General features: G+C 36.8%; 7 protein-coding genes across 13 annotated transcripts; all 7 read left to right on the forward strand.

Annotated features, from left to right (window-relative positions):
* The first annotated feature begins 1090 nt into the window (after positions 1–1090).
* LOC9324071 lies at positions 1091–2460 on the forward strand. Of its 4 annotated transcripts, none has more exons than XM_021034144.1 (4): positions 1091–1245; positions 1556–1688; positions 1812–2117; positions 2224–2460. In XM_021034144.1, the coding sequence occupies exons 2-4, from the start codon at positions 1575–1577 to the stop codon at positions 2239–2241; spliced, it is 438 nt and encodes a 145-aa protein (XP_020889803.1). In that variant the 5' UTR covers positions 1091–1245; positions 1556–1574; the 3' UTR covers positions 2242–2460. The 4 variants fall into 4 exon arrangements, with proteins under 4 accessions (XP_020889803.1, XP_020889801.1, XP_002886461.2 ...); XM_021034142.1 differs by having other exon boundaries at positions 1093–1211; positions 1794–2117; XM_002886415.2 differs by having other exon boundaries at positions 1094–1245; positions 1794–2117.
* A 426-nt stretch (positions 2461–2886) lies between these two features.
* LOC9322528 (pentatricopeptide repeat-containing protein At1g62680, mitochondrial) lies at positions 2887–6275 on the forward strand. 2 transcript variants are annotated; one of them, XM_021034855.1, is made up of 3 exons: positions 2887–4938; positions 5349–5532; positions 5924–6275. In XM_021034855.1, the coding sequence occupies exon 1, from the start codon at positions 2980–2982 to the stop codon at positions 4630–4632; it is 1653 nt and encodes a 550-aa protein (XP_020890514.1). In that variant the 5' UTR covers positions 2887–2979; the 3' UTR covers positions 4633–4938; positions 5349–5532; positions 5924–6275. The 2 variants fall into 2 exon arrangements, with proteins under 2 accessions (XP_020890514.1, XP_002886462.1); XM_002886416.2 differs by lacking the exon at positions 5924–6275 and having other exon boundaries at positions 5349–5760.
* Positions 6276–6379: 104 nt separating this feature from the next.
* On the forward strand, positions 6380–14609 carry LOC110230820 (pentatricopeptide repeat-containing protein At1g63330-like). 2 transcript variants are annotated; one of them, XM_021034854.1, is made up of 2 exons: positions 6380–6472; positions 7401–10321. In XM_021034854.1, exons 1-2 carry the CDS (start codon positions 6398–6400, stop codon positions 9201–9203), a joined length of 1878 nt encoding a protein of 625 aa, XP_020890513.1. In that variant the 5' UTR covers positions 6380–6397; the 3' UTR covers positions 9204–10321. The 2 variants fall into 2 exon arrangements, with proteins under 2 accessions (XP_020890513.1, XP_020890511.1); XM_021034852.1 differs by lacking the exon at positions 6380–6472 and adding an exon at positions 14291–14609 and having other exon boundaries at positions 7260–10789.
* Positions 9415–10095, forward strand: LOC110230855 (pentatricopeptide repeat-containing protein At1g62930, chloroplastic-like). The gene has a single exon (XM_021035042.1). The coding sequence runs from the start codon at positions 9415–9417 to the stop codon at positions 10093–10095; it is 681 nt and encodes a 226-aa protein (XP_020890701.1).
* Positions 10708–12778, forward strand: LOC110230819 (pentatricopeptide repeat-containing protein At1g63330-like). Its single transcript, XM_021034851.1, has one exon. The coding sequence runs from the start codon at positions 10729–10731 to the stop codon at positions 12610–12612; it is 1884 nt and encodes a 627-aa protein (XP_020890510.1). The 5' UTR covers positions 10708–10728; the 3' UTR covers positions 12613–12778.
* Positions 14610–17043: 2434 nt separating the features above from the next.
* LOC110230821 (pentatricopeptide repeat-containing protein At1g62910-like) lies at positions 17044–19564 on the forward strand. 2 transcript variants are annotated; one of them, XM_021034856.1, is made up of 4 exons: positions 17044–18288; positions 18419–19232; positions 19319–19379; positions 19516–19564. In XM_021034856.1, the coding sequence occupies exon 1, from the start codon at positions 17049–17051 to the stop codon at positions 18243–18245; it is 1197 nt and encodes a 398-aa protein (XP_020890515.1). In that variant the 5' UTR covers positions 17044–17048; the 3' UTR covers positions 18246–18288; positions 18419–19232; positions 19319–19379; positions 19516–19564. The 2 variants fall into 2 exon arrangements, with proteins under 2 accessions (XP_020890515.1, XP_020890516.1); XM_021034857.1 differs by having other exon boundaries at positions 18424–19232.
* Positions 19565–20675: 1111 nt separating this feature from the next.
* On the forward strand, positions 20676–22913 carry LOC110224251 (pentatricopeptide repeat-containing protein At1g62930, chloroplastic-like). Its single transcript, XM_021010185.1, has one exon. The coding sequence runs from the start codon at positions 20764–20766 to the stop codon at positions 22618–22620; it is 1857 nt and encodes a 618-aa protein (XP_020865844.1). The 5' UTR covers positions 20676–20763; the 3' UTR covers positions 22621–22913.
* Positions 22914–24015: the final 1102 nt, after the last annotated feature.

Below are 24015 nucleotides of genomic sequence, written 5' to 3' on the forward strand. Positions count from 1 at the left end.
TGATTTTAGTTTCCTTTTGTCTGTGTATGTGAACTTATTAGGATATGTTATGCTTTGATTAGGATAGTTTTTGAATGGTTTGGAATGGTACTTGATTGATATTTGAATGGTTTTTTAATGCATTTGCTTTTGAAATGGACAGGTTTCGGACTAATAAGATGTAACCATTTTGTGACCAAAAAGTTTTAGAAATTCTAACTAGTTTGTGACCAGAACAATTAACAAATGTGACCAAACTGTGACTAAACAAATTTACAAATAACTCTATATCTCGTATCAAAATGGTTACTAATAAAGGACTATATTGTCACCATAATAAATGAGTCCTTAAATAGTTGCAAATTTGCAACGATATTCACCTATCACAGATTAGTCGTTAATCTGCGACGATATATTTATAGTCGCCAAATAGTCGCAAATTAGCGACTATAATGAGACAAGGAAATTGTGCGACCGTTTTTTTTCGACTAATAGAAATAGTCGTTATTCAGTTGCAAAACTCTCTTTTGCGACCGTTTAGCGACCATTTTCACAGTCATAAATGAAGTGTTTTCTTGTAGTGTATAAAACTATTAAAACAAAATTGACCATTGTTAGACATTGATCTCAACAACTTAGGGAGCAAGCATTATATGAGACAAAACCATGTGACGCTTTATCATTAGTATTTCTTTTTTTAACAAAAAAGACATTAGTGTTTTTCTTAATTAGGGCGTACGTTTACGCCACAAATGACAAATCCCAAGTTCTCAAGGGATTTTTTTAATGGTAAAAATGAAGGGATTAGTACTTAATTAAATAAAAACGTTAGTTTAATAATAGCAAGACTAACAAATTTATTTAATGTATATGAAAAATTATTAAGGACTCAAATCTCAATAATACAAGTAAATGTTTGATCATATAATTTGGCGCATGATATGATATAACATTAAAAATATCTTATTTTGTATATACAAGTTAATTTTAAATGATAATGTATGTTGCTCTAAAATTTATTGTAAATCGCAAACTTAATTGAAAATAAATCAAATGGCCACTTTTTATCATTTTCAATTTTCATATTATGCATAATATTCTTTGATGGGCCTAAAATTGGTAAACAAATTGGGCTTAGAAAAAGCGTATACAGTAACAATTTGTCTTAATACATACTCCAGGTCACTTACCCCGCTTTATCAGAAAGAAACCCTCATCGAGTCATATCCGAGGTGAATTGATTCTCTTTACGCATTTTCTCCATTGGTAATGCTTTTTGTCTTCTTCGAATCATAATTTTGTGTTGTATATGGTCGATCTCTCGCTTTTAGCATTTCCGTGTTCCTGAAGTAAATTTTCGTTGATTCTTTATCGCAATATCGTGAGCTTACCCATAGATTCTTTGCGTTGTTGCAATTTTGTTAGGTTTTTTTTTTTTTTCAAGAAATGGTTTCTGGGTTTTTTGGATTGATGCATTTTATAATGATTTCTTGGATTTTGTTACAATTCACAACCAAGAAATTGTTGAAATTGATTGAAAGCGTTTCTAATTTTGTGAAATTGATGGTGTTTTAAGGTTTTGATTTCGACGAAAAATGCGGTACAAGAGAAGATTTGTGACAGTTTACAGGGATTTTCCAGAAGGTTGTGGTGTTCCTTCAAAACATTTATCCAATGCTGATGAGCTTTTGATGCAATCTAAGTTTAAGGTAAGAAGAAGAGTAAATCAAATTCTATTCGAACCGATTTATATCCGCTGCGACTTTGTGATATTTTGAATTCTAAGAGCTTAGAATTTGTTTGAAATGTTAAAGGATGGAATTGTCCTGCAGTCTCATGGAGACTTCCTAGACATAACAAAGGAATCATCAAATCATTCGGAGACAGAGACTTCTATAACTGAGGAATCGATTCTTGAATCTAATGGAAGTGTTCAAGATCATCAAGAGGAGGAAGGTATAGGAGAAAGGGATGAAGAAGAGATGAGCTCGGTGAAGAAGAGATGTTTGAGTTCACATAACTCAACCATTGAAGTTGAGACAGATGTTGTGGATGTCTCAAAGAGAGTCATTGTTTCGGGACTCCCAGCTAAGTCGAAATGCCCTTGGAGACAACCTAAGAACCTAGGTTCAAGACAGGTGAATGATTTGAACCGAGTCAAAAATTGTTTTTTCTTCTTGTGGATTTATGTGTTTGGTTCTTGTTTATGTTATTGTTAATGTAGTGAAAACATTTTGAATGCAGGAGAAGAGAAGGTGGTAACTCTGAAATCAAGACTCTTTCTTAGTTAGTATAAGACAATAGGTTTAGAAGTAAGTAAATTACTCTTTTGCCTCTTTAGCTTAGAGGTTTCAGATTAGAGGAAACTGAACACAGTTTCTCATAATTTAGCAAAATTGACAAATTATTTTGTCAGAACTTTGATACTTTTTTCATCGTAATTTTTGTCAACAATCACTCAATGAAGGGGTGTTCAATTCAGATAAGAGATAACCAAAACAAACCAACAGATAAGATCAAAAAACCGAATTAGAAACCTTACCAACAAGAAATTAACCAAAATGTTAAACAAAACCAGTCCCTGTTATATTAGTTTTAGTGTGGTGGTAAATATTTTCCCAGAGTTAAAAAAATCTGAAAAATCAAATAACCCCCCAATCCAAACCTAGATTTTGAACACCATTGAGGGAAAAAAAAAAAAAGATTTTGAACACCACTACTTAACCAAAATATGATCTGAATCCTAAACCGAACCGATGTTAAAACATAAACCAAATTCGTTTAAATAATTGTACTCGATCTTTATCAAATTGCGAAAATAAACTGAAAATTCGAAGCGAAACCTATTCGTTAACCACTTTGATTTGATGCAATTACTGGTGTTTATAACAAAAAGATATTTTAAACCGAACCATAACCGGAACTAAACCGGTTTTCATTCCCATCTCTTTCAATAAACACTTGGTTTTAGGATTTCTCAATCAGACAGAAGAAATCGAAATGCAGAGATCGATTGCGATGACGGCGAAGAGATTTCTTCATCGCAATCTTCTTGAGAATGGTAAACCTAGAACTGCTTCTTCTCCTTCGTTTAGCCATTGCAGTTCCTGTCGTTGCTCGGCACGAGCTTCTTCTAGCGTCAGTGGTGGTGATCTGCGAGAGAGATTAAGCAAAACTCGGCTTCGTGATATAAAGCTACATGATGCGATTAATCTGTTCAGAGAAATGGTCAAGACTCGTCCCTTCCCTTCCATTGTCGATTTCAATAGATTGTTGAGTGCCATTGTTAAGATGAAGAAGTATGATGTTGTGATATCTCTGGGGAAGAAGATGGAAGTTTTGGGGATTCGAAATGATCTTTATACATTCAATATTGTGATAAATTGTTTCTGTTGCTGTTTTCAAGTCTCTCTTGCTTTATCTGTTCTTGGCAAGATGTTGAAACTTGGTTATGAGCCAGATAGAGTCACGATTGGATCTCTTGTTAATGGATTTTGTCGTAGGAATAGAGTTTCTGATGCTGTATCTTTGGTTGATAAGATGGTGGAGATTGGATATAGACCGGATATTGTTGCGTACAACGCGATCATTGATAGTCTTTGCAAAACCAGACGTGTGAATGATGCTCTTGATTTTTTCAAGGAAATTGGAAGGAAAGGGATTAGACCGAATGTTGTTACCTACACTGCGCTTGTAAATGGTCTTTGTAATTCGGGTAGATGGAATGATGCTGCTCGGCTTTTGAGAGATATGATCAAGAGGAAAATCACCCCTAATGTGATTACTTATAGTGCGTTGCTCGATGCGTTTGTGAAAAACGGAAAGGTTTTGGAGGCTAAAGAGATTTTCGAGGAGATGGTACGTATGTCTATCGATCCTGATATCGTGACTTACAGTTCGTTGATCAATGGGCTTTGTTTACACGATCGCATAGATGAGGCCAACCAAATGTTTGATTTGATGGTAAGCAAGGGTTGTTTCCCAGATGTAGTGAGTTACAACACTCTTATAAATGGATTTTGTAAGGCGAAGAGAGTAGAGGATGGGATGAAACTGTTTCGTAAGATGTCTCAGAGAGGATTAGTTAACAATACAGTCACTTACAACACTCTTATCCAAGGGTTTTTTCAAGTAGGCGATGTTGATAAAGCTCAAGAATTTTTTAGTCAGATGGATTCTTTTGGTGTCTCTCCTGACATTTGGACCTATAACATTTTGCTAGGTGGTCTTTGTGACAACGGGTTGCTAGAGAAAGCGTTGGTGATATTTGAAGATATGCAAAAGAGTGAAATGGATCTTGATATTGTCACATATACTACTGTTATCCAAGGAATGTGCAAGACTGGTAAGGTTGAAGACGCTTGGGGTTTATTTTGTAGCCTCAGCCTTAAAGGATTGAAGCCTGATATTGTAACATACACTACAATGATGTCAGGGTTGTGTACAAAAGGCCTACAACATGAAGTTGAAGCACTGTATACAAAAATGAAACAAGAGGGGCTTATGAAAAATGACAGCATGCTATGCCTTGGAGATGGTGACATAACCATATCAGCTGAACTCATCAAGAAAATGTTGAGCTGTGGCTATGCACCGTCCTTGCTTGGAGACATCAAACCTGTGGGATGCAAAAAAGCTCTGTCTCTCTTGTAATTGTTACTGCGGTTTCAGCGGTGATTGAACCACTGGCAATCGGTGTTTCTCTAATATAAGTAGAGAAATCCTCAATTGCTTCATCCAAGCATTGAGTAATGGTGGTCAGTCAAGTGTTATCGAAAAGTGAATGCATCTGGGTTCTTCACTAACCTCGTCATTCCTGGTTGGAGATTCTGGATTTGGGTTGTACATTTCGAAGGGATTCTCTGGGAGGGTTTTGGCTGTCATCACCAGCAGCAGCAGCTCTATCCATGGTGCCGATTAGCATTGCTTCATCTTCTCCTTTTCATCTCAACGCTTAAGGTGAAATTTTTGTCTTTGATAATCAAATCACATTTAATGGTCTGCTCATGCTGGACTAATTGTTCATGGTTTTATTTGTCTTTCGAAATCCTTTGGTTTGAGATCGTTTTTACTACCAGATTGAAGTTGTCTGGCTGTTCTGTTATAGCTTTAGAAAGATTATATAAATCTCCCAAATTCGATCTCCAAACTTGTCCCTGATTCATGCTTTCTTTGACTCATCTAGCTTATACATCAGCCCAAACTCTTCTGTTTTGAAGATATATGTATCGCTTACCCTTTATCAAAACCAGTTGAAGTGTTACTGTTGATGAACAGAAATACATGAATAATCTTTGCTGTCTCGCGCTTTCTGGGTGCAATTTATATCACAATTTGAGTACTAAAACCGTGCTGGCTACGCAATGCAGGAAAAGGAGATGAATCTAGTAAAAAGATGTATTTGGCTCGGCTTGAGGAAGAATGAGCATCACTTGGTTTCTCTCAATCTTATCACGATTTCTGTCTTTGTGCATAAACATATATAGGAAAAATGCTCTGCCAGAGGTTAGAAAAAGCCAAGATGTTGTAAATAAAGGCAAAGCTTTCTCACTTGTAAGAGAAATCTATTTCCCTTGTCCATCTTATCTTTTGTTCTTCCTAATAATTGACAACTCACTTGTAAGCAATTGAAGTTGTAAAATTTTCGTAGGAAAGACCTTGGACACCTCAGTTCCTGTCGTAGAGTAGCTATTAAAACTGTTGTGTAAGTTTTAATTAAACAGGATATTCTAATTGTGGAAACAAAGCAATCATTGAAAAGGGTAAAGGTATTCTTTATTATTTGGCTGGACCTATCAATAAAGCAAAACTTACTTTTTCTTTGCTCTCTGCAAATGTAAGTTTTTGCTAACAGCATCATGTTGTTTGTTCCTTTGAAAATCTCTGTCTGTGTTTCTGAAGCGATTGGTGGTTGCTTCTCTGTCTCGTTGTCTTGTGATCAAAGGTAGTATCAAAGGCAAGGCGAAATGATTTATTAAGAAGGGTGGAGAGAGAGAGAGATTAAAGGTCTACGAAGGCTTGACCAAATTCAGGTATGGGTTACTAGAAAGGCCTATTCAACTGAGAATCGTCGGTCAGGACTCAGGAAAGAGTGCTTAAAACAGCATGGAACCGATTTTGTTGGAAAATGGATGTCTTAGCATCTCTGTCTCTGATTTTGTTGTTAATAGCCCAGAAATGTTGTTGTGTCTTCCCCAACAAAATCATAAAATGTACTACTACCATCTTTTTTGTTCTGATTCTTGATTCGGTTTAAAAACGCAAACCGATAATCCCCAAATAACATAATTACTAAACCGGTCTCAGCATTCTTCACTCTCTCTCTCACAGTCTCAGTGGTTCGTTTAGGGTTTTGTTGAATTTTACGGAGCGATTAGATTCCGAATCAGAGAGATTGAGAAGAAACCAAATCGAGAAGATGATGAGATCGTTTGCGATTGCATCTACAGGGAAAAGATTTGTTCATCGGAGTTTTCTGATGAGAGGTAATGCTGCAACTGTTTCTCCTTCATTTTCCATTTGCCGGAGACGAGCTTTCTCTGGCAAGATTCATGATTACAGAGAGGTATTAAGATATGGGCTGAGTGATATAAAGCTAGATGATGCTATTGTTTTGTTCAGTGAGATGGTCAAGTCTCGTCCCTTTCCCTCCATCATTGAGTTCAGTAAATTATTGAGTTCCATTGCTAAGATGAAGAAGTTTGATGTTGTCATCTCTCTCGGCGAGCAAATGCAAATGTTAGGAATTTCACATAATCTCTATACTTACAGTATTTTGATTAACTGTTTTTGCGGCCGCTCTCAAATCTCTCTTGCTTTAGCTCTTCTTGGCAAGATGATGAAACTCGGCTATGAGCCCAATATTGTCACGCTTTCTTCGCTGCTCAATGGCTACTGTCACGGTAAGAGGATTTCTGATGCCGTAGCTTTGGTTGATCAAATGGTTGAAATGGGATATCAACCCGAAAACCTTCAACATTTGACTTGAATTCATTTTTAAGTCAACATTAATATATTACCCACAATTTTGTAAAAGTTTGGCTTGCGGTAAGAAAATTTTCCTCTCTTCAAAATTTGAAAATATGAGAAAATAAAAATTCTGAATTGTTACATTGAAAATGAGTAAAATTGACAAAAGGATCTTTGAAATAAATAAAGAAAAAATGAGGTAATGAAGTAATCAGACAACAAACCAAAAAAGAAAAAAAAAAAAAAAAAAAAAAAAGAAAAAAAGAAGAAAAGAATACGCAAACCGGCAAGACTCAATTACCCAATTAACTAAACCGGTTTCAGGTTAACTAGACCACTTATGTTCGTGATTGAGAAGAAACCTAAATCACCTGAGAAGCCATTCGAGAAAAATGAGGTTTGCGATAGAATCGATGATAGCGAAGAGATTTCTTCGTCGGAGTCATTTCGAGAAATGTGTCTGTTGCTGGAGACGAGCTCTCTCTGGTAAGAGTAGTTATGATTACAGACAGAAATTGAGTAGAAATGCGTTACTCGATTTGAAGCTAGATGATGTTGTTGCTCTGTTCAATGAAATGGTCAAGTCTCGTCCCTTTCCTTCGATTATTGAGTTCAGTAAACTGTTGAGTGCTATTGCTAAGATGAAGAAGTTCGATGTTGTCATCTCTCTCGGCGAGCAGATGCAAAATCTGGGGATTTCATATGATCTCTATTCATACAATATTTTGATTAACTGCTTTTGCCGACGCTCTCAAATCTCTCTTGCTTTAGCTGTTCTTGGCAAGATGATGAAACTTGGTTATGAGCCCGATGTTGTCACGCTTTCTTCTCTTCTCAACGGGTACTGTCATGGTAAGAGGATATCCGAGGCTGTAGCTTTGGTTGATCAAATGGTCGAAATGGGATGTCAACCAGATACCGTCACATTTACAACTTTGATTCATGGTCTTTTTCTCCACAACAAAGCTTCCGAAGCTGTGGCTTTAGTTGAACGGATGGCTCTGAAAGGATGTCAACCAGATTTGGTTACTTATGGTGTGGTAGTAAACGGAATATGCAAGAGAGGTGATACTGATTTGGCTTTAAATCTGCTCAACAAGATGGAATTATGGAAAGTAGAGCCAGATGTTGTAATCTACAACACAGTCATTGATGGTCTTTGCAAATACAAACATATGGATGATGCGCTCCACCTATTCAACAAAATGGAAAACAAAGGAATTAGACCTAATGTTGTTACCTACAGCTCCCTCATTAGTTGCCTTTGTAATTACGGAAGATGGAGTGATGCCTCTCGACTACTGAGTGATATGATTGAGAGGAAAATCAACCCCGATGTAGTCACCTTCAGCGCATTGATCGATGCGTTTGTGAAGGAGGGGAAGCTTTTAGAGGCTGAGAAATTGTACAAGGAGATGATCAAAAGGTCTATAGATCCTGATATTTTCACCTACAATTCTTTGATCAATGGGTTTTGTATGCGTCATCGCCTAGACGAGGCCAAGCAGATGTTTGAGTTTATGGTTACCAAGGGCTGTTTCCCAAATGTAGTGACTTATAATACGCTCATAAAGGGATTTTGTAAGGCTAAGAAGGTAGAAGATGGTATGGAACTCTTCCGCGAGATGTCTCAAAGAGGATTGGTTGGCGACACAGTCACTTACAACACTCTTATCCAAGAGTTATTTCAAGCTGGAGATTGTGATATGGCTCAAGAAACTTTTAGTCATATGAATTCTTTTGGTGTCTCTCCTGATCTTTGGACTTATAATATTTTGTTAGATGGGCTTTGTAATAACGGGAGGCTAGAGAAAGCATTGGTGGTATTCGAGTGTTTGCAGAAGAGTGAAATGGAACTTGACATATTCACATATAATATTATGATTGAAGGGATGTGTAAGGATGGGAAGGTGGAAGATGGTTGGGGTCTATTTTGTAGCCTCACCCTTAAAGGAGTGAAGCCTGATGTTATAACCTACAACACAATGATCTCAGGCTTGTGTAGGAAAGGTTTAAACCAGGAAGCTTATGCCTTGCTCAAAAAAATGAAACAAGATGGGCCTCCTCCAGATAGCGGTACATATAATACACTGATCAGGGCATGCCTTAGAGATGGTGACAAAGCGGCATCGGCAGAACTCATCAAAGAAATGAGGAGTTGCGGGTTTGCTGGAGATGCTTCAGCGATTGGCTTGGTCGCTAATATGTTGCATGATGGGAGATTGGACAAAAGTTTTTTGGAAATGCTTTCTTAAACAGTTTATCCTTGAGAGATTTGTTGAGGAACCATGTGCCCTCGCGAGTTGAATTAACTTATTATGTTGCTTTTCTGTTGATTACTTCTGAACGCATTTTCTCATGTGTACATATTGGTTAGTCGTGTATAAGCTTCATGAATATGACTGATACTGATCTTTGTTATGTAAGAGAGGTGATATTGATTTGGCTTTGAGTTTGTTGAAGAAGATGGAGAAAGGGAGAATAGAGCCAAATGTTGTAATCTACAACACAGTTATCGATGGTCTCTGCAAATACAAACATGTGAATGATGCATGCAACCTATTCAATGAAATGGAGAACAAAGGAATTAGACCAAATGTTGTTACTTACAGCTCCCTCATTAATTGCCTTTGTAATTACGGAAGATGGAGTGATGCCTCTCGACTGCTGAGCGATATGATCGAGAGGAGAATCAACCCCGACGTAGTTACTTTCAGCGCATTGATCGATGCGTTTGTGAAGGAGGGGAAACTTATAGAGGCTGAGAAATTGTACAAGGAGATGATCAAAAGGTCTATAGATCCTGATATTTTCACTTACAATTCATTGATCAACGGGTTTTGTATGCACGATCGTCTAGATGAGGCCAAACAGATGTTTGAGTTCATGGCTAGCAAGGATTGTTACCCAAATGTAGTGACATATACTACTCTCATAAAGGGATTTTGCAAGTCTACGAAGATTGAAGATGGTATGGAACTCTTCCGGGAGATGTCTCAAAAAGGATTGGTTGGCGATACAGTCACTTACAACACTCTTATCCAGGGGTTATTTCAAGCTGGAGATTGTGATATGGCCCAAAAACTATTCACTAATATGTTGCATGATGGGAGATTGGACAAAAGCTTTTTGGAAATGCTTTCTTAAGACATCCTTGAGGTCGATCAGCTTTTCATGTTGCTTTTCTATTGGTTACTTCTAAATACAGTCATTATGTTCTCATGTTACATGTGGATATAGCAGTGGCTGTTGTGTCTAAGCTTCATGAAACATATCTTGTTTTGTTGCAATTCATTTTTTTCACCTTTCTCAATTTCGGTCATTGTATATAGAAGAATATATCATGTAAATGAGATTATTAGTGTAAAACAAACCGAGATCCCTAAGCGAAAACAGACTTATTGCTAGGAAGGAATCGAGGTTAAATTTTAAAATCGGAGATGAAGAAATTTTCTGATTTCTTTTCTAATAATACACTTTTAAGCTTAACCGGATCTAACATTTTGTTAAACCAACCTAAACCATACTTTATTCCGGTTCCAATTTTAATTTAATTTGGGTTGGATAACAGTTTTGGTTTACTAAATCAGCCGGACACGTAAGCTCTTCACGAACCACATCTGTTCCGTTATTAAACAAAAATCCCCAAGTCCCCTCCTACGCTTCTTCTCCTGTCTCCATCTTCCATATTTGCAGAGCTCGAGATTCTTTCACAGTCTCAGTGGTTCGTTTAGGGTTTTGTTGAATTTTACAGAGAAATTGGGAAGCCAAATCGAGAGAATGCTTGCAAAGATATCATCTAGAGGGAAGAGATTTGTTTATCGGAGTCTTGTGGTGAGAGGTAATGCTGCAACTTTTCCTCCCTCTTTTTCTCTTTGCCAGAGAAGAGCTTTTGATGGTAAGAGTAGTTATGATTACAGAGAGATACTCAGAAATGGGCTGGGTGATATTAGGTTAGACGATGCTGTTGATTTGTTCAGTGAAATGGTAAAGTCTCGTCCTTTACCTTCCATTGTTGATTTCAGTAAATTGTTGAGTGCAATTGCTAAGATGAAGAAGTTTGATGTTGTCATCTCTCTTGGCGAGCGGATGCAAAATCTGGGGATTTCATATGATCTCTACTCATACAATATTTTGATCAACTGTTTCTGTCGACGCTCTCAAATCTCTCTTGCTTTAGCTGTTCTTGGGAAGATGATGAAACTCGGCTATGAGCCCAGCATTGTTACGCTTTCTTCGCTGCTCAATGGGTACTGCCACGGTAAGAGGATTTCCGAGGCTGTAGCTTTGGTTGATCAAATGGTCGAAATGGGATATCAACCTAATACCGTTACATTTACAACTTTGATTCATGGGCTTTTTCTCCACAACAAAGCTTCCGAAGCTGTGGCTTTAGTTGAACGGATGGCTCTGAAAGGATGTCAACCAGATTTGGTTACTTATGGTGTGGTAGTAAACGGAATATGCAAGAGAGGTGATACTGATTTGGCTTTAAATCTGCTCAACAAGATGGAATTATGGAAAGTAGAGCCAGATGTTGTAATCTACAACACAGTCATTGATGGTCTTTGCAAATACAAACATATGGATGATGCGCTCCACCTATTCAACAAAATGGAAAACAAAGGAATTAGACCTAATGTTGTTACCTACAGCTCCCTCATTAGTTGCCTTTGTAATTACGGAAGATGGAGTGATGCCTCTCGACTACTGAGTGATATGATTGAGAGGAAAATCAACCCCGATGTAGTCACCTTCAGCGCATTGATCGATGCGTTTGTGAAGGAGGGAAAGCTTTTAGAGGCTGAGAAATTGTACAAGGAGATGATCAAAAGGTCTATAGATCCTGATATTTTCACCTACAATTCTTTGATCAATGGGTTTTGTATGCGTCATCGCCTAGACGAGGCCAAGCAGATGTTTGAGTTTATGGTTACCAAGGGCTGTTTCCCAAATGTAGTGACTTATAATACGCTCATAAAGGGATTTTGTAAGGCTAAGAAGGTAGAAGATGGTATGGAACTCTTCCGCGAGATGTCTCAAAGAGGATTGGTTGGCGACACAGTCACTTACAACACTCTTATCCAAGAGTTATTTCAAGCTGGAGATTGTGATATGGCTCAAGAAACTTTTAGTCATATGAATTCTTTTGGTGTCTCTCCTGATCTTTGGACTTATAATATTTTGTTAGATGGGCTTTGTAATAACGGGAGGCTAGAGAAAGCATTGGTGGTATTCGAGTGTTTGCAGAAGAGTGAAATGGAACTTGACATATTCACATATAATATTATGATTGAAGGGATGTGTAAGGATGGGAAGGTGGAAGATGGTTGGGGTCTATTTTGTAGCCTCACCCTTAAAGGAGTGAAGCCTGATGTTATAACCTACAACACAATGATCTCAGGCTTGTGTAGGAAAGGTTTAAACCAGGAAGCTTATGCCTTGCTCAAAAAAATGAAACAAGATGGGCCTCCTCCAGATAGCGGTACATATAATACACTGATCAGGGCATGCCTTAGAGATGGTGACAAAGCGGCATCGGCAGAACTCATCAAAGAAATGAGGAGTTGCGGGTTTGCTGGAGATGCTTCAGCGATTGGCTTGGTCGCTAATATGTTGCATGATGGGAGATTGGACAAAAGTTTTTTGGAAATGCTTTCTTAAACAGTTTATCCTTGAGAGAGTTGTTGAGGAACCATGTGCCCTCGCGAGTTGAATTAACTTATTATGTTGCTTTTCTGTTGATTACTTCTGAACGCATTTTCTCATGTGTACATATTGGTTAGTCGTGTATAAGCTTCATGAATATGACTGATACTGATCTTTGTTATTTCCCGATTAGGTTGCAAACAAGAGTTGATATTTCGAATGATGTCTCGGGCTCGAGGGAGACTTTGGTTTTGTTTCTCATCTTCCTTCTTCTTCCCAAAGCTCCCTCCCCTCACATGTGGCATTGTAATGTCAAATGGAGCTTATTTGTGGGAAAAATGAAATTTGCCGACGCTCATGATCTGTTTACTTACAATATTTTCATTAACTGTTTTTGCCGACGCTCTCAACTCTCTCTTGCTTTAGCTCTTCTTGGCAAGATGATTAAACTCGGTTATGAGCCCGATGTTGTCACGCTTTCTTCTCTTCTCAATGGGTACTGTCATGGTAAGAGGATATCCGAGGCTGTATCTTTGGTTGATCAAATGGTCGAAATGGGGTATCAACCTAATACATTTACATTTAACACTCTAATCCATGGACTTTTTCTCTAATCTCATCGGCCCCCTGTGGTGGAATCAATTTCTACTTAGCCCCTGTTCTAAAATAAAATTATACAAGTGTTTATTTTAATTTGAAATATTAGTAAAAGACAATTATATTGAGGGTTTTCGACTTATTTACTGACCCAATATATGTTTGGGTCAAATATCCAATAGTATTGGGCTTAATTTCAGATCTTTCTCTTATTTCTCAAACAAACCCTAATTCCCAAAAACGACAATCCTCCCTCCCACTCTCGACAGTCCGTCGTTTTCTTTTCCTCTCTACCGGTGACTGAGATTTTCCGATTTCATACTCCACTCCTTCATCTTCTTCTTCCAAAATTTCGTTTTCTTCTTCTGGATCCTCTTCTTCTTCTCCTGTATATCTTGTTTCAGTCGATACCATCTTCTTCCTCTTTCCTCTTCACTCGTTTCTCCGTGAATCTGAGATAGCCACCGTGAATCCGAGAAATCCACCGTGAATCCGTGGTGAGAAATCTCTTTGTCTTCTCTTTGTAAAAATTATTTTGTTTGATCCATATATTTCGATTGATCCGAGATATGGTTTGATTTTTTTCTTTGAGCGATTGATTGTGTTGTGTTGGGTATAATAATGGTTTGATTTTGTTTGAAACAGATGGATTATGAATGGGTTTTCGATTGAATTTGGTTTTTTTTTTCTTTTTCTTTGAGGGTTTAATAAGGATCCTTCGATTGATTGTGTTGTGTTGGGTTTAATTGGATTCCGGTTTAATTAAAGTTTGAAACAGATGGATTAAGGTTTCTTTTGTTTGAGTGTGTTGGGTTTTGATGATTTATGGATGGATTGTGTTGGGGTTTGAAGATTTTGATTTGTGGATTGATTTTCAGATTTCAATTTGTCTTGTTTTCGGATTTGAATTTGTCCAAATGTTCGATCTTGAATTTCTCTATATATTTCGGATTTGAATTTTTCATTTAGATAGATACAAATAGTGTGTTTCGGATTTTTTGAAATTTGTTGAAAAATCCAAACTTTATCTCTTGAGATTATGTGAGTTTGTGTTTGTGTAAGTAGATAGATATTGAATTTGTATTTGTTGTTGCAGGTTGGTTTACAAAGGCTATTACCATAGGAGGAGCTTCTAGTTCTAGAAGTGAACCATCTTGTTCTAGAAGTGAACAATCTGCCGAGCTTAGAAATCCCAAAAGACAAAGGCAATCGGATCCAAAGCATTCAGAGACAGCAGGTGCAGAGGATGATGTCATGGAAGATCAATGAGTCTAACCGTCTTTGGAGAATGTTTAGGTACAACTGGTACGATTAGGTATAACCATGTTTCTGGGATTATGTTTTTTGATTATGTATGAATCTTATTATGGTCTCTGATGTTGATGTATAAATCTAAGTCTTACTTTATGAAAAAAGAAGAAGGAGAAAGAGCCTTATTCTGGTCTCTCATCTATACTAGTATAATCGCAGCACTTTTTGTGACGGGTGGGTAAAAAAGCTTTCGGGTATATCGGATATCCGACCCATTTTAAAAATTCCTTCACAAAAAATTTGTTGGGTCGGGTTATATTTAACCCAACTCATACACCGGATATTCCATATTTAATAATTTAGATTTTTAGAAGATTTGATTAAGATTTATAATTATGATTCTCCTATCATCTTTGTTTGATTTGTTTTTAACTGTTTTGAATCATCATATAATACATAAAGTAAAAAAAATAAATATGTTATAAGGAGATACAATTTACAAAATATTTTTATACTAACTTTAAAATTAAATCATCCCGTGGTGTACCGCGGATTAAAATCTAGTATTGATGTATAAATATAAGTGTTTAGGTACAACTGGTACGATTAGATACAACTATATTTCTGGATTTATGTTTTTTTATTATGTATGAATCTTTTAATCTGAATATTAATATTTTTATATATGAATCTATGTATTGAATATAATCTAAGGATTTTGAACCAAAATAAAAATAAAAAAAATTCTAAATTAATCAAAAAATTTGACAAATATGTAGGTTTGTAAGGGTTTTGGAAAAAAAAAAAAAAAAAAAGTGAATCTAGTTGATATTTTGGCATACCTGACGCCGTTATTTTGAAAAAAAGCTGACAAATGGTATACCTGTCGCCGTTATTTTGAAAACAATTATTAAATAATAGCTCAAATTTGTTCATAGTTGTACAGTTGTATTCGGTTGCACATTTTTGCTCATAGTTGTACAATATAGAGATTTTAGTAAATCTAGTTGTTATCAACTCTAATTTAATTTTTGTTGGTGGAACCGATGGTATTGCCTCATAAAAATACCATTACTTTGTATCTGTGCATTTATATTTATCAAAATACAAGTATTTCAGAAATTTATAAAATTTTAGTTCAAATCTACAAAGTAACCATGAAAGTATAAGGTTGTTAGTGTATGAATGTGGGATTTTGAGTAAGAATTTCAGTATTTTTTTTAAATATGAAATTTTTTGTCAAAAACTTGTTGTGTAGTTTCATTACCATCGTGTATGCATTTTTTAAGTTTTTTTAATTTGGTTTTAAATTTTCATATTATATAAAATTCTGAAAATTGGCTAAGGCATTAGACCTTAGTTGTACTTGTGGTACTTATTTGTACCCAGACTGACAAAATTTGCACAGATACGAGAAGAAAATCAACCATAATTGTACCTGTTAAAACTTAGTTGTACAACACAGAACATATAAGTTTCACAAACAAAACCAATACAAACAACATCGTTTCTTAAATTAACCTAATAAATAGCACTGAGAAATCAACCTTGGTCCCCCGCATCGTCTCCATCATCGTCTCCATCAACGCCCAAACCGCTCGATCCATGCGACCTCTTCTTACGTCCTCTTCCTCTATGTTCTCCAACGGAGGGGAATCTTGTTTCTTGTCTTCTTCCTTGTTTTTACCTCATAATCCGGAGGATATGCAAACAGTTGCATTATCTCCTCAGGAAGAACCCATTGACTATTATGGGAACCGGATAAATTGTCCTCGTATACGCCAAAACCCAAAGCTCGATCCAATAATACTTTGAGCACAAATCATGTGCCCAAAGATCGGGAGTATGACTGAATTCCTTTTCATTGTCCCTAAAAAAACAGAGAGAAAAAAGGGCCTATAATTTTATAATTTTCGTAGCAGACCATCAACATTGTTGTACACATTTGTCCCAGTTGCACCAAACTTAGAGTTTTCGAAAATATTCTACTTAGTTGTACCCAGTGGTTTCAGTTGTCCCAAATCTGCAATCCTAAAATATTTCAATAAATAACCCTATTCGAGCTACGAATTCAACTTAATCATACTACACTAAGAAAACAAGTATACTTACCTTACAGTATGGTGGGAATAGAAGAAGAAGAAGAGAAGAGATATGTCTTTGGAGATGCAAGCTTTAATGGTGAGCTTTCAATGGTAGATGGAGAAGAAGAAGAAGAAGAAGAACGCCGGAGCTGCAACGTCGGAGCTGCTGAAGAATGTCGGAGCTGCAATATCGGAGCTGTTGAAGAAGAAGAAGAAGAAGGTCTCGTAGGTTTATTGTCGTAAAAGGTGAGACATTTAGTAGGTTTGTTTTTTTAATGAGAGAAGAGAGAGAAAGTTTTTGATTGGTTGAATAAAAAATGTGTTGGCATTAAATTAAATGTAGAATTAAAGGGATAAGGGGTAGAGTTGGTTTATGAAAAAATTGGGAAGGAGAGGGGGTAGTGAGAATAAAGAGGGGTTTTCCAAAAATTGAATCTTCCCAAAGGGGCTAGAGAGATTAAAATCCATGGACTTTTTCTTCACAATAAAGTTTCAGATGCAGTGGCCTTAGTTGACCGAATGGTTGTCAATGGCTGTCAACCAGATATGTTTACTTATGGTGTGGTAGTAAATGGATTATGTAAGAGAGGTGATATCGATTTGGCTGTAAGTGTTCTCAAAAAGATGGAAGAAAGAAAAATAGAGGCTGATCTTGTCATCTACAACACAATCATTGATGGTCTTTGCAAATACAAACATATGGATGATGCTCTCAACCTATTCAATGAATTGAAGAACAAAGGAATTAGACCTGATGTTGTTACCTACAACTCCCTTATAAGTTCCCTCTGTAGTTATGGAAGATGGAGTGATGCCTCTCGACTCCTGAGTGATATGATTGAGAAGAAAATCAACCCTAATGCAGTCACTTTCAGCGCATTGATCGATGCGTTTGCGAAGGAGGGGAAGCTTTTAGAGGCTGAGAAATTGTTCGATGAGATGATCCAAAGGTCTATAGATCTTGATATTGTCACTTACAATTCATTGATCAACGGGTTTTGTATGCACGATCGTCTAGAGAAGGTCAAGCAGATGTTTGAGTTCATGGTTAGCAAGGATTGTTTTCCAGATGTAGTGACTTATAGTACGCTTATAAAGGGCTTTTGTAAGGCTAAGAGAGTAGAGGATGGTATGGAACTACTCCGCGAGATGTCTCAAAAAGGATTGGTTGGCGATACAGTCACTTACAACACTCTTATACAAGGGTTATTTCAAGCTGGAGATTGTGATATGGCTCAAGAAACTTTTAGTCAAATGGATTCTCTTGGTGTCTCTCCCGATCTTTGGACCTACAACATTTTGTTAGATGGACTTTGTAATAACGGGAGGCTAGAGAAAGCATTTGTGGTATTTGAGTGTTTGCAGAAGAGTAAAATGGAACTTGACATATTGACATATAATATTATGATTGAAGGAGTGAAGCCTGATGTTATAGCATACAATACAATGATCTCAGGCTTGTGTAGGAAAAGATTAAAGGAGAAAGCAGATGCCTTGTTTAGAGAAATGAAAGAAGATGGGCCCCTTCCAGATAGCGGTAGCTATAATACGCTGATTAGGGCTCGCCTTAGAGATGGTGACAAAGCTAGATCAGCGGAACTCATCAAAGAAATGAGGAGTTGCAGATTTGCTGGAGATGCTTCAACCATTGGCTTGGTCACTAATATGTTGAATGATGGGAGATTGGACAAAAGCTTTTTGGAAATGCTTTCTTAAACAGTTTATCCTTAAGAGAGTTGTTGAGGAACCATGTGCCCTCGTGAGTTGAATTAACTTTTTATGTTGCTTTTCTGTTGATTACTTCTAAACGCATGTTCTCATGTGTACATTTTGGTTAGTCGTGTATAAGCTTCATGAATATGACTGATACTGATTTTTGTTATTTCCAGATTAGGTTGCAAACAAGAGTTGATAAGAGCAGTCTTCAAGCAGATTTTAGATTTCGAATGATGTCTCGGGCTCGAGCGAGACTTTGGTTTTGTTTCTCATCTACCTTCTTCTTCCCAAAGCTCCCTCCCCTCATATGTGGCATTGTAATGTCAAATGGAGCTTATTTGTGGGAAAAATGAAGTTTTTGGTGATGTTCTTGTGAACTGCAAAGCTATTTAACTCATATTGAATAGGAGACTGGCCCATCTCCTACTCCGTTATTTCGAGGTAACGAAGGCCTCGCTGCTGCTAAACTTTCAAATCCCAGTATAAAAGAGATTGGAAACGTTTAATAGAAAATTTCTAGTCTCCATATCACATTCTTTGCTCATATGATCATTCAGATCACTTGATAGATGATTTCACTGATTATATGTTAATGGTGTGTGACTTGACCTATATAGCGTGGAGTGTTCTGAATTCGATCTATAATCAATTTTTCAATATTGATTCCAATGGCTGAATTTCGTATGTTTGGGTCGTTTTTTTTTTACAACAAACGTTAATTCCAGTTTGGTGAGATAAAGATTGTTATGTTCTTGGATCCTCTCTTGTTTCAGGTTCTTCTCTTGTTTCAAGTTTTTAGTATTTTCTTGCAGTGATGTTTCCATTCTCCAATAAATTTAATAATTCAAGTTCTAAAACACTTGTCAGTTTATGCAGCCACACACTGAACAGATGATCCTCTGCGATATAGGCCTTTGGGTTAAATTCGATTAAACGGGGGTTCGGATCAATATAGGCCTTTCAATGGGCTATTTCTCAGACTAGATTGTATGTTTTCTACCACAATGCATGTGTGCAATAAGGCAAGAGTCCTTGCTCTCTAGAATAACCAAAAATTTTCTACTACGTGACAGGTTAAAAAGTTCGCTGGCGTTTTCTGCCACATGACGCAGATCTCGCATTGTACAACTCTCTGTAAGGTTTCTAAGACGTTTGTATTTTTTATAGTTTTATAGTTGTAGGTTGTCATTATTATTGTGTAAGGTGATTGTGAGATTGTATGAAACTTCATGTTTATAGTTTGGTTCTAATGTATCATTTCCTATTTTAGTTTGGTAGGAGCGAGCTCATACAAGCAAATGAACATAAACTTGTTGCTAAAATGGTGTACCCAAGGCCAGAACAGTGTAGGAGCTTGAGTTTAGTATCTATTGCCTATAGGTGCTAAATTGGTATTTGGCAGATAACTAAACTTAATTGCTTAGATGATTCATGTAACTTCTCTTGGAGTAGATTTTTAGTAATTTTATTTTTCTTTGCAGTTTGTAGCTTTGTATGTTCTTAGTCAAAGCGTTATTCACTCTTCTCATATCTCTTTGTAGGGTGAAATCAATAGAAGAAAAAATTACTGGGGAGGCGAACAAGTGAAGTACTCTCTCACTCTCTTACTTCAATTTGATGCATAAGTCCCACACTTTCGGAAAATACAAATACACTAAAACACCACAAAGCAAAAAAAAACAACAACAACAAACTCAACACTCATAACAAATACTTATCATGCACGAAACTAAATACAATACAAACCTCAAACACAACAAACAAAATCGTCAAGCAAAGCACTCAAAAGAAAAGATCCACGGACAGCACGCTATACACAAACACTGAAACACAACTCAAATTTGTACACGTAACAGACTTTGCAAAAACATGAAATAATTTCTAATCACGAGAAGTTCCTTCTGGTTTTCCATACATATAATTTCAAGCATCATTGATCTTTTTATGATTGTTGTATAATTATTTGATTTGTGTATGATAAATGCCAAAATATATAGTTGGAGTTCTCATTTTTAAATTATATTCGTCCTTCTCAGTTTTTGGTTGACGAGTACTTGTTGCATTTAAGTTATTTTGTTTAAATATTGTTGTATAATGACAGGATTTATTGGTTAATTCTTTATCTTTTAAGCACCCCTCGCCTAAATCGAACTCGATAGCAAAAGAAATTGCTCACAGCGTAACTAGAGAGGGTCGTATGACATCGTATCTCGCCATTGGAGGACCTTCTTGGTTGCATTCTCGAATTAAAGATGGAAAGCGGAATTGAGTGTTTAAATCTTGTTTATTTTTGAGCTATGTTCTGCTCTGTTTTAGTAATTGCTCTGTTTTTTCCCTGGGTTTAAAGAAAAAAAAGAAGTCAAAGTGAACCGGTCGGTTATTAAAATTGGAAATGAGATGATGAAATCTTGACCGTCAACACCAAAAAATGATCCAACGGTGCTGAAAAGTGAAATCTCCATCTTCAGGTTAGTTTAGGGTTTTTCAAAGATCGAGAAGAAAAACACAATCGAAGAAGATGAGGTTGGCGCTTGCATTGACAGCGAAGAGATTCGTTCACCTGAGGAAAGCTTCTCCGTCGTTTTCCCTTCGAGGTGTCAATTTCTCTGGTGCGAGTTATGACTACAGAGATAACTTGAGTAGAAATGCGTTACTCGATTTGAAGTTAGACGATGCTGTTCATCTGTTCGGTGAGATGGTACAGTCTCGTCCTTTACCTTCCATTGTTGAGTTCAGTAAATTGTTGAGTGCCATTGCTAAGATGAACAAGTTCGATGTTGTCATCTCTCTCGGCGAGCAGATGCAAGATTTGGGGATTGCACATAATCTCTATACTTACAGTATTTTCATTAACTGTTTCTGCCGACGCTCTCAGATCTCTCTTGCATTAGCTGTTCTTGGCAAGATGATTAAACTCGGTCATGACCCCGATATTGTCACGCTTTCTTCGCTGCTCAATGGCTACTGTCACGGTAAGAGGATATCCGAGGCTGTAGCTTTGGTTGATCAAATGGTCGAAATGGGATATCAACCTAATACTGTTACATTTAACACGTTGATTCATGGGCTTTTTCTCCACAACAAAGCTTCAGAAGCAGTGGCGCTAGTTGATCGGATGGCTGTGAAAGGCTGTCAACCAAATCTGGTTACATATGGTGCTGTAGTAAATGGATTATGTAAGAGAGGTGATATTGATTTGGCTTTGAGTTTGTTGAAGAAGATGGAGAAAGGAAAAATAGAGCCAAATGTTGTAATCTACAACACAGTTATCGATGGTCTCTGCAAATACAAACATGTGAATGATGCACGCAACCTATTCAATGAAATGGAGAACAAAGGAATTAGACCAAATGTTGTTACTTACAGCTCCCTCATTAGTTGCCTTTGTAATTACGGAAGATGGAGTGATGCCTCTCGACTACTGAGTGATATGATTGAGAGGAAAATCAATCCAAATGTAGTCACTTTCAACGCATTGATCGATGCATTTGTGAAGGAGGGGAAGCTTGTAGAGGCTGAGAAATTGTACGAGGAGATGATCAAAAGGTCTATAGATCCTGATATTGTCACTTACAATTCATTGATCAACGGGTTTTGTATGCACAATCATCTAGACGAGGCCAAACAGATGTTTGAGTTCATGGTTAGCAAGGAATTTTTTCCAGATGTAGTAACTTATAGTACGCTTATAAAGGGATTTTGCAAGTGTAAAAGGGTAGATGAAGGTATGGAGATCTTCCAGGAGATGTCTAGAAAAGGATTGGTTGGAAGTACAATCACTTACAACACTCTTATCCAAGGGTTATTTCAGGCTGGAGATTGTGATATGGCTCAAGAAACTTTTAGTCAAATGGATTCTCTTGGTGTCTCTCCCAATCTTTGGACCTACAACATTTTGTTAGATGGACTCTGTAATAATGGGAAGCTAGAGAAAGCATTGGTGGTATTCGAGTGTTTGCTGAAGAGTGAAATGGAACTTGACATATTCACATATAGTATTATGATTGAAGGGATGTGCAAGGCTGGGAAGGTGGAAGATGGGTGGGATCTATTTTGTTGCCTCAGCCGTAAAGGAGTGAAGCCTGATGTTATAACCTACACTACAATGATCTCAGGATTCTGTAGGAAAGGTTTAAAGCAGGAAGCACATGCCTTGCTAAAAAAAATGAAAGAAGAAGGGCCTCTTCCAGATAGTGGTACTTATAATACGCTTATTAGGGCGCATCTTAGAGATGGTGACAAAGCAGCATCATCTGAACTCATCAGAGAAATGAGGAGTTGCGAGTTTGCTGGAGATGCTTCAACCATTGCCTTGGTCACTAATATGTTGCATGATGGGAGATTGGATAAAAGCTTTTTGGAAATGATTTCGTAAGACATCCTTGAGGTTAATAAGCCTTTTATGTTGCTTTTCTGGTAATCACTTTCTAATTCAGTCCTTATATGGTCATGAATATGTTTGATTAGCTTTTAAATTGATGGTTTCTACTACAGAAGAAAATATTATCTGAAAAGCAAATAATTCACTTTGATATGATAAGGTCTGTTGAAGTATGCATTTGTCGGGTTTTGCAGAGTAGAAACCGTCTCGCTTCTAATGTTTGTAATATCCATCTTTATCTCAGAAATAGTACATGAACGAAAATAAAGTTCACGAACTTCATAGCTTGTGTACAACGCATCAGCTTGTGAGAGCTTAAAAATTGATCCAAACCTGAATCATTAGATTCCTATGGTTAAAATTTCTAAATGTTCCAAGACTAGCAACTCCTCCACTGTGTTGGGATTGACTCTAACTCCTGAACCTTTTAATATAAATACTTTCAAATTCAGTAGTGAAGAAATCCCAACAATACTTGAAAGCTTCTTCGTCCACTCCAAATCCAAGTGAATTATCTTTTTCAACTCTTGTAAACCACCAACATGTAGACATTGTATACCTGTGCGCGACATGTTGAGATATTTTATGTGTGTTCTCAAACTTCCAATAGGTTGCGTTAAAAATTACATTTATTTAAAGGAGTTTTAAAGTAAATCCTCAATAAACTTTTATTTTTAGGTCGTTGCAATTTTCCCTCATTATATCTCTAAAAAACATTTTCCAATTCCAAAAGTGAACCAATGATCGATGTCCAAAGAAGAAAAAAAAAAAAAAAAAAAAAAAAAGGGTAAACCAATGATCGATATATTATTAGATGAAAGCATGAACTTTAATCATTTTCTTATTAGATGAAAGAAAATGATCAAACAAACAGGGCCAAAAACGAACCCGAAATTCGTTACGGAAATCAGAGAGTACATTTTTATTTTTCTTCTCTACAATTAATCACATGATGAATCAATCACACAGATCAAATCAGACCCATAAATAATATAACATCAATCTTTTTTTTTTCACGTAAGTGTTGCACTTTATTTAAAACTTGTGTTGCAAAAGATACAACAGTGGAAGCTTCCACTTACAGGTCTTGACTTACACATTAAACTTTACAACAATGGATTATCTAAACAATAGAGTCATCCATGTTGCATAACCAAAGAACCAACAAGTTCAGCTTATAAGCAGAAGCCCAAGTTAAAGAAAGCCCAATCCAGAAAACTAAACCCTTTGAGGAAGTAAGAGATTTAAAGAATCCAACGCAGAACCACGTGTGAGGCTATGAAGCAAGGTTGAGACACGTGGACAGATGCATATGTCGTCGCCGGTCATCGCCGAGCAACTTGAGGAAACTCCAAAACCACCGGAAACCGCCAGAGCTTCAAGCAAAGA

Source organism: Arabidopsis lyrata, assembly GCF_000004255.2.
Source record: "Arabidopsis lyrata subsp. lyrata unplaced genomic scaffold ARALYscaffold_2, whole genome shotgun sequence".
NCBI lineage: Eukaryota > Viridiplantae > Streptophyta > Magnoliopsida > Brassicales > Brassicaceae > Arabidopsis > Arabidopsis lyrata.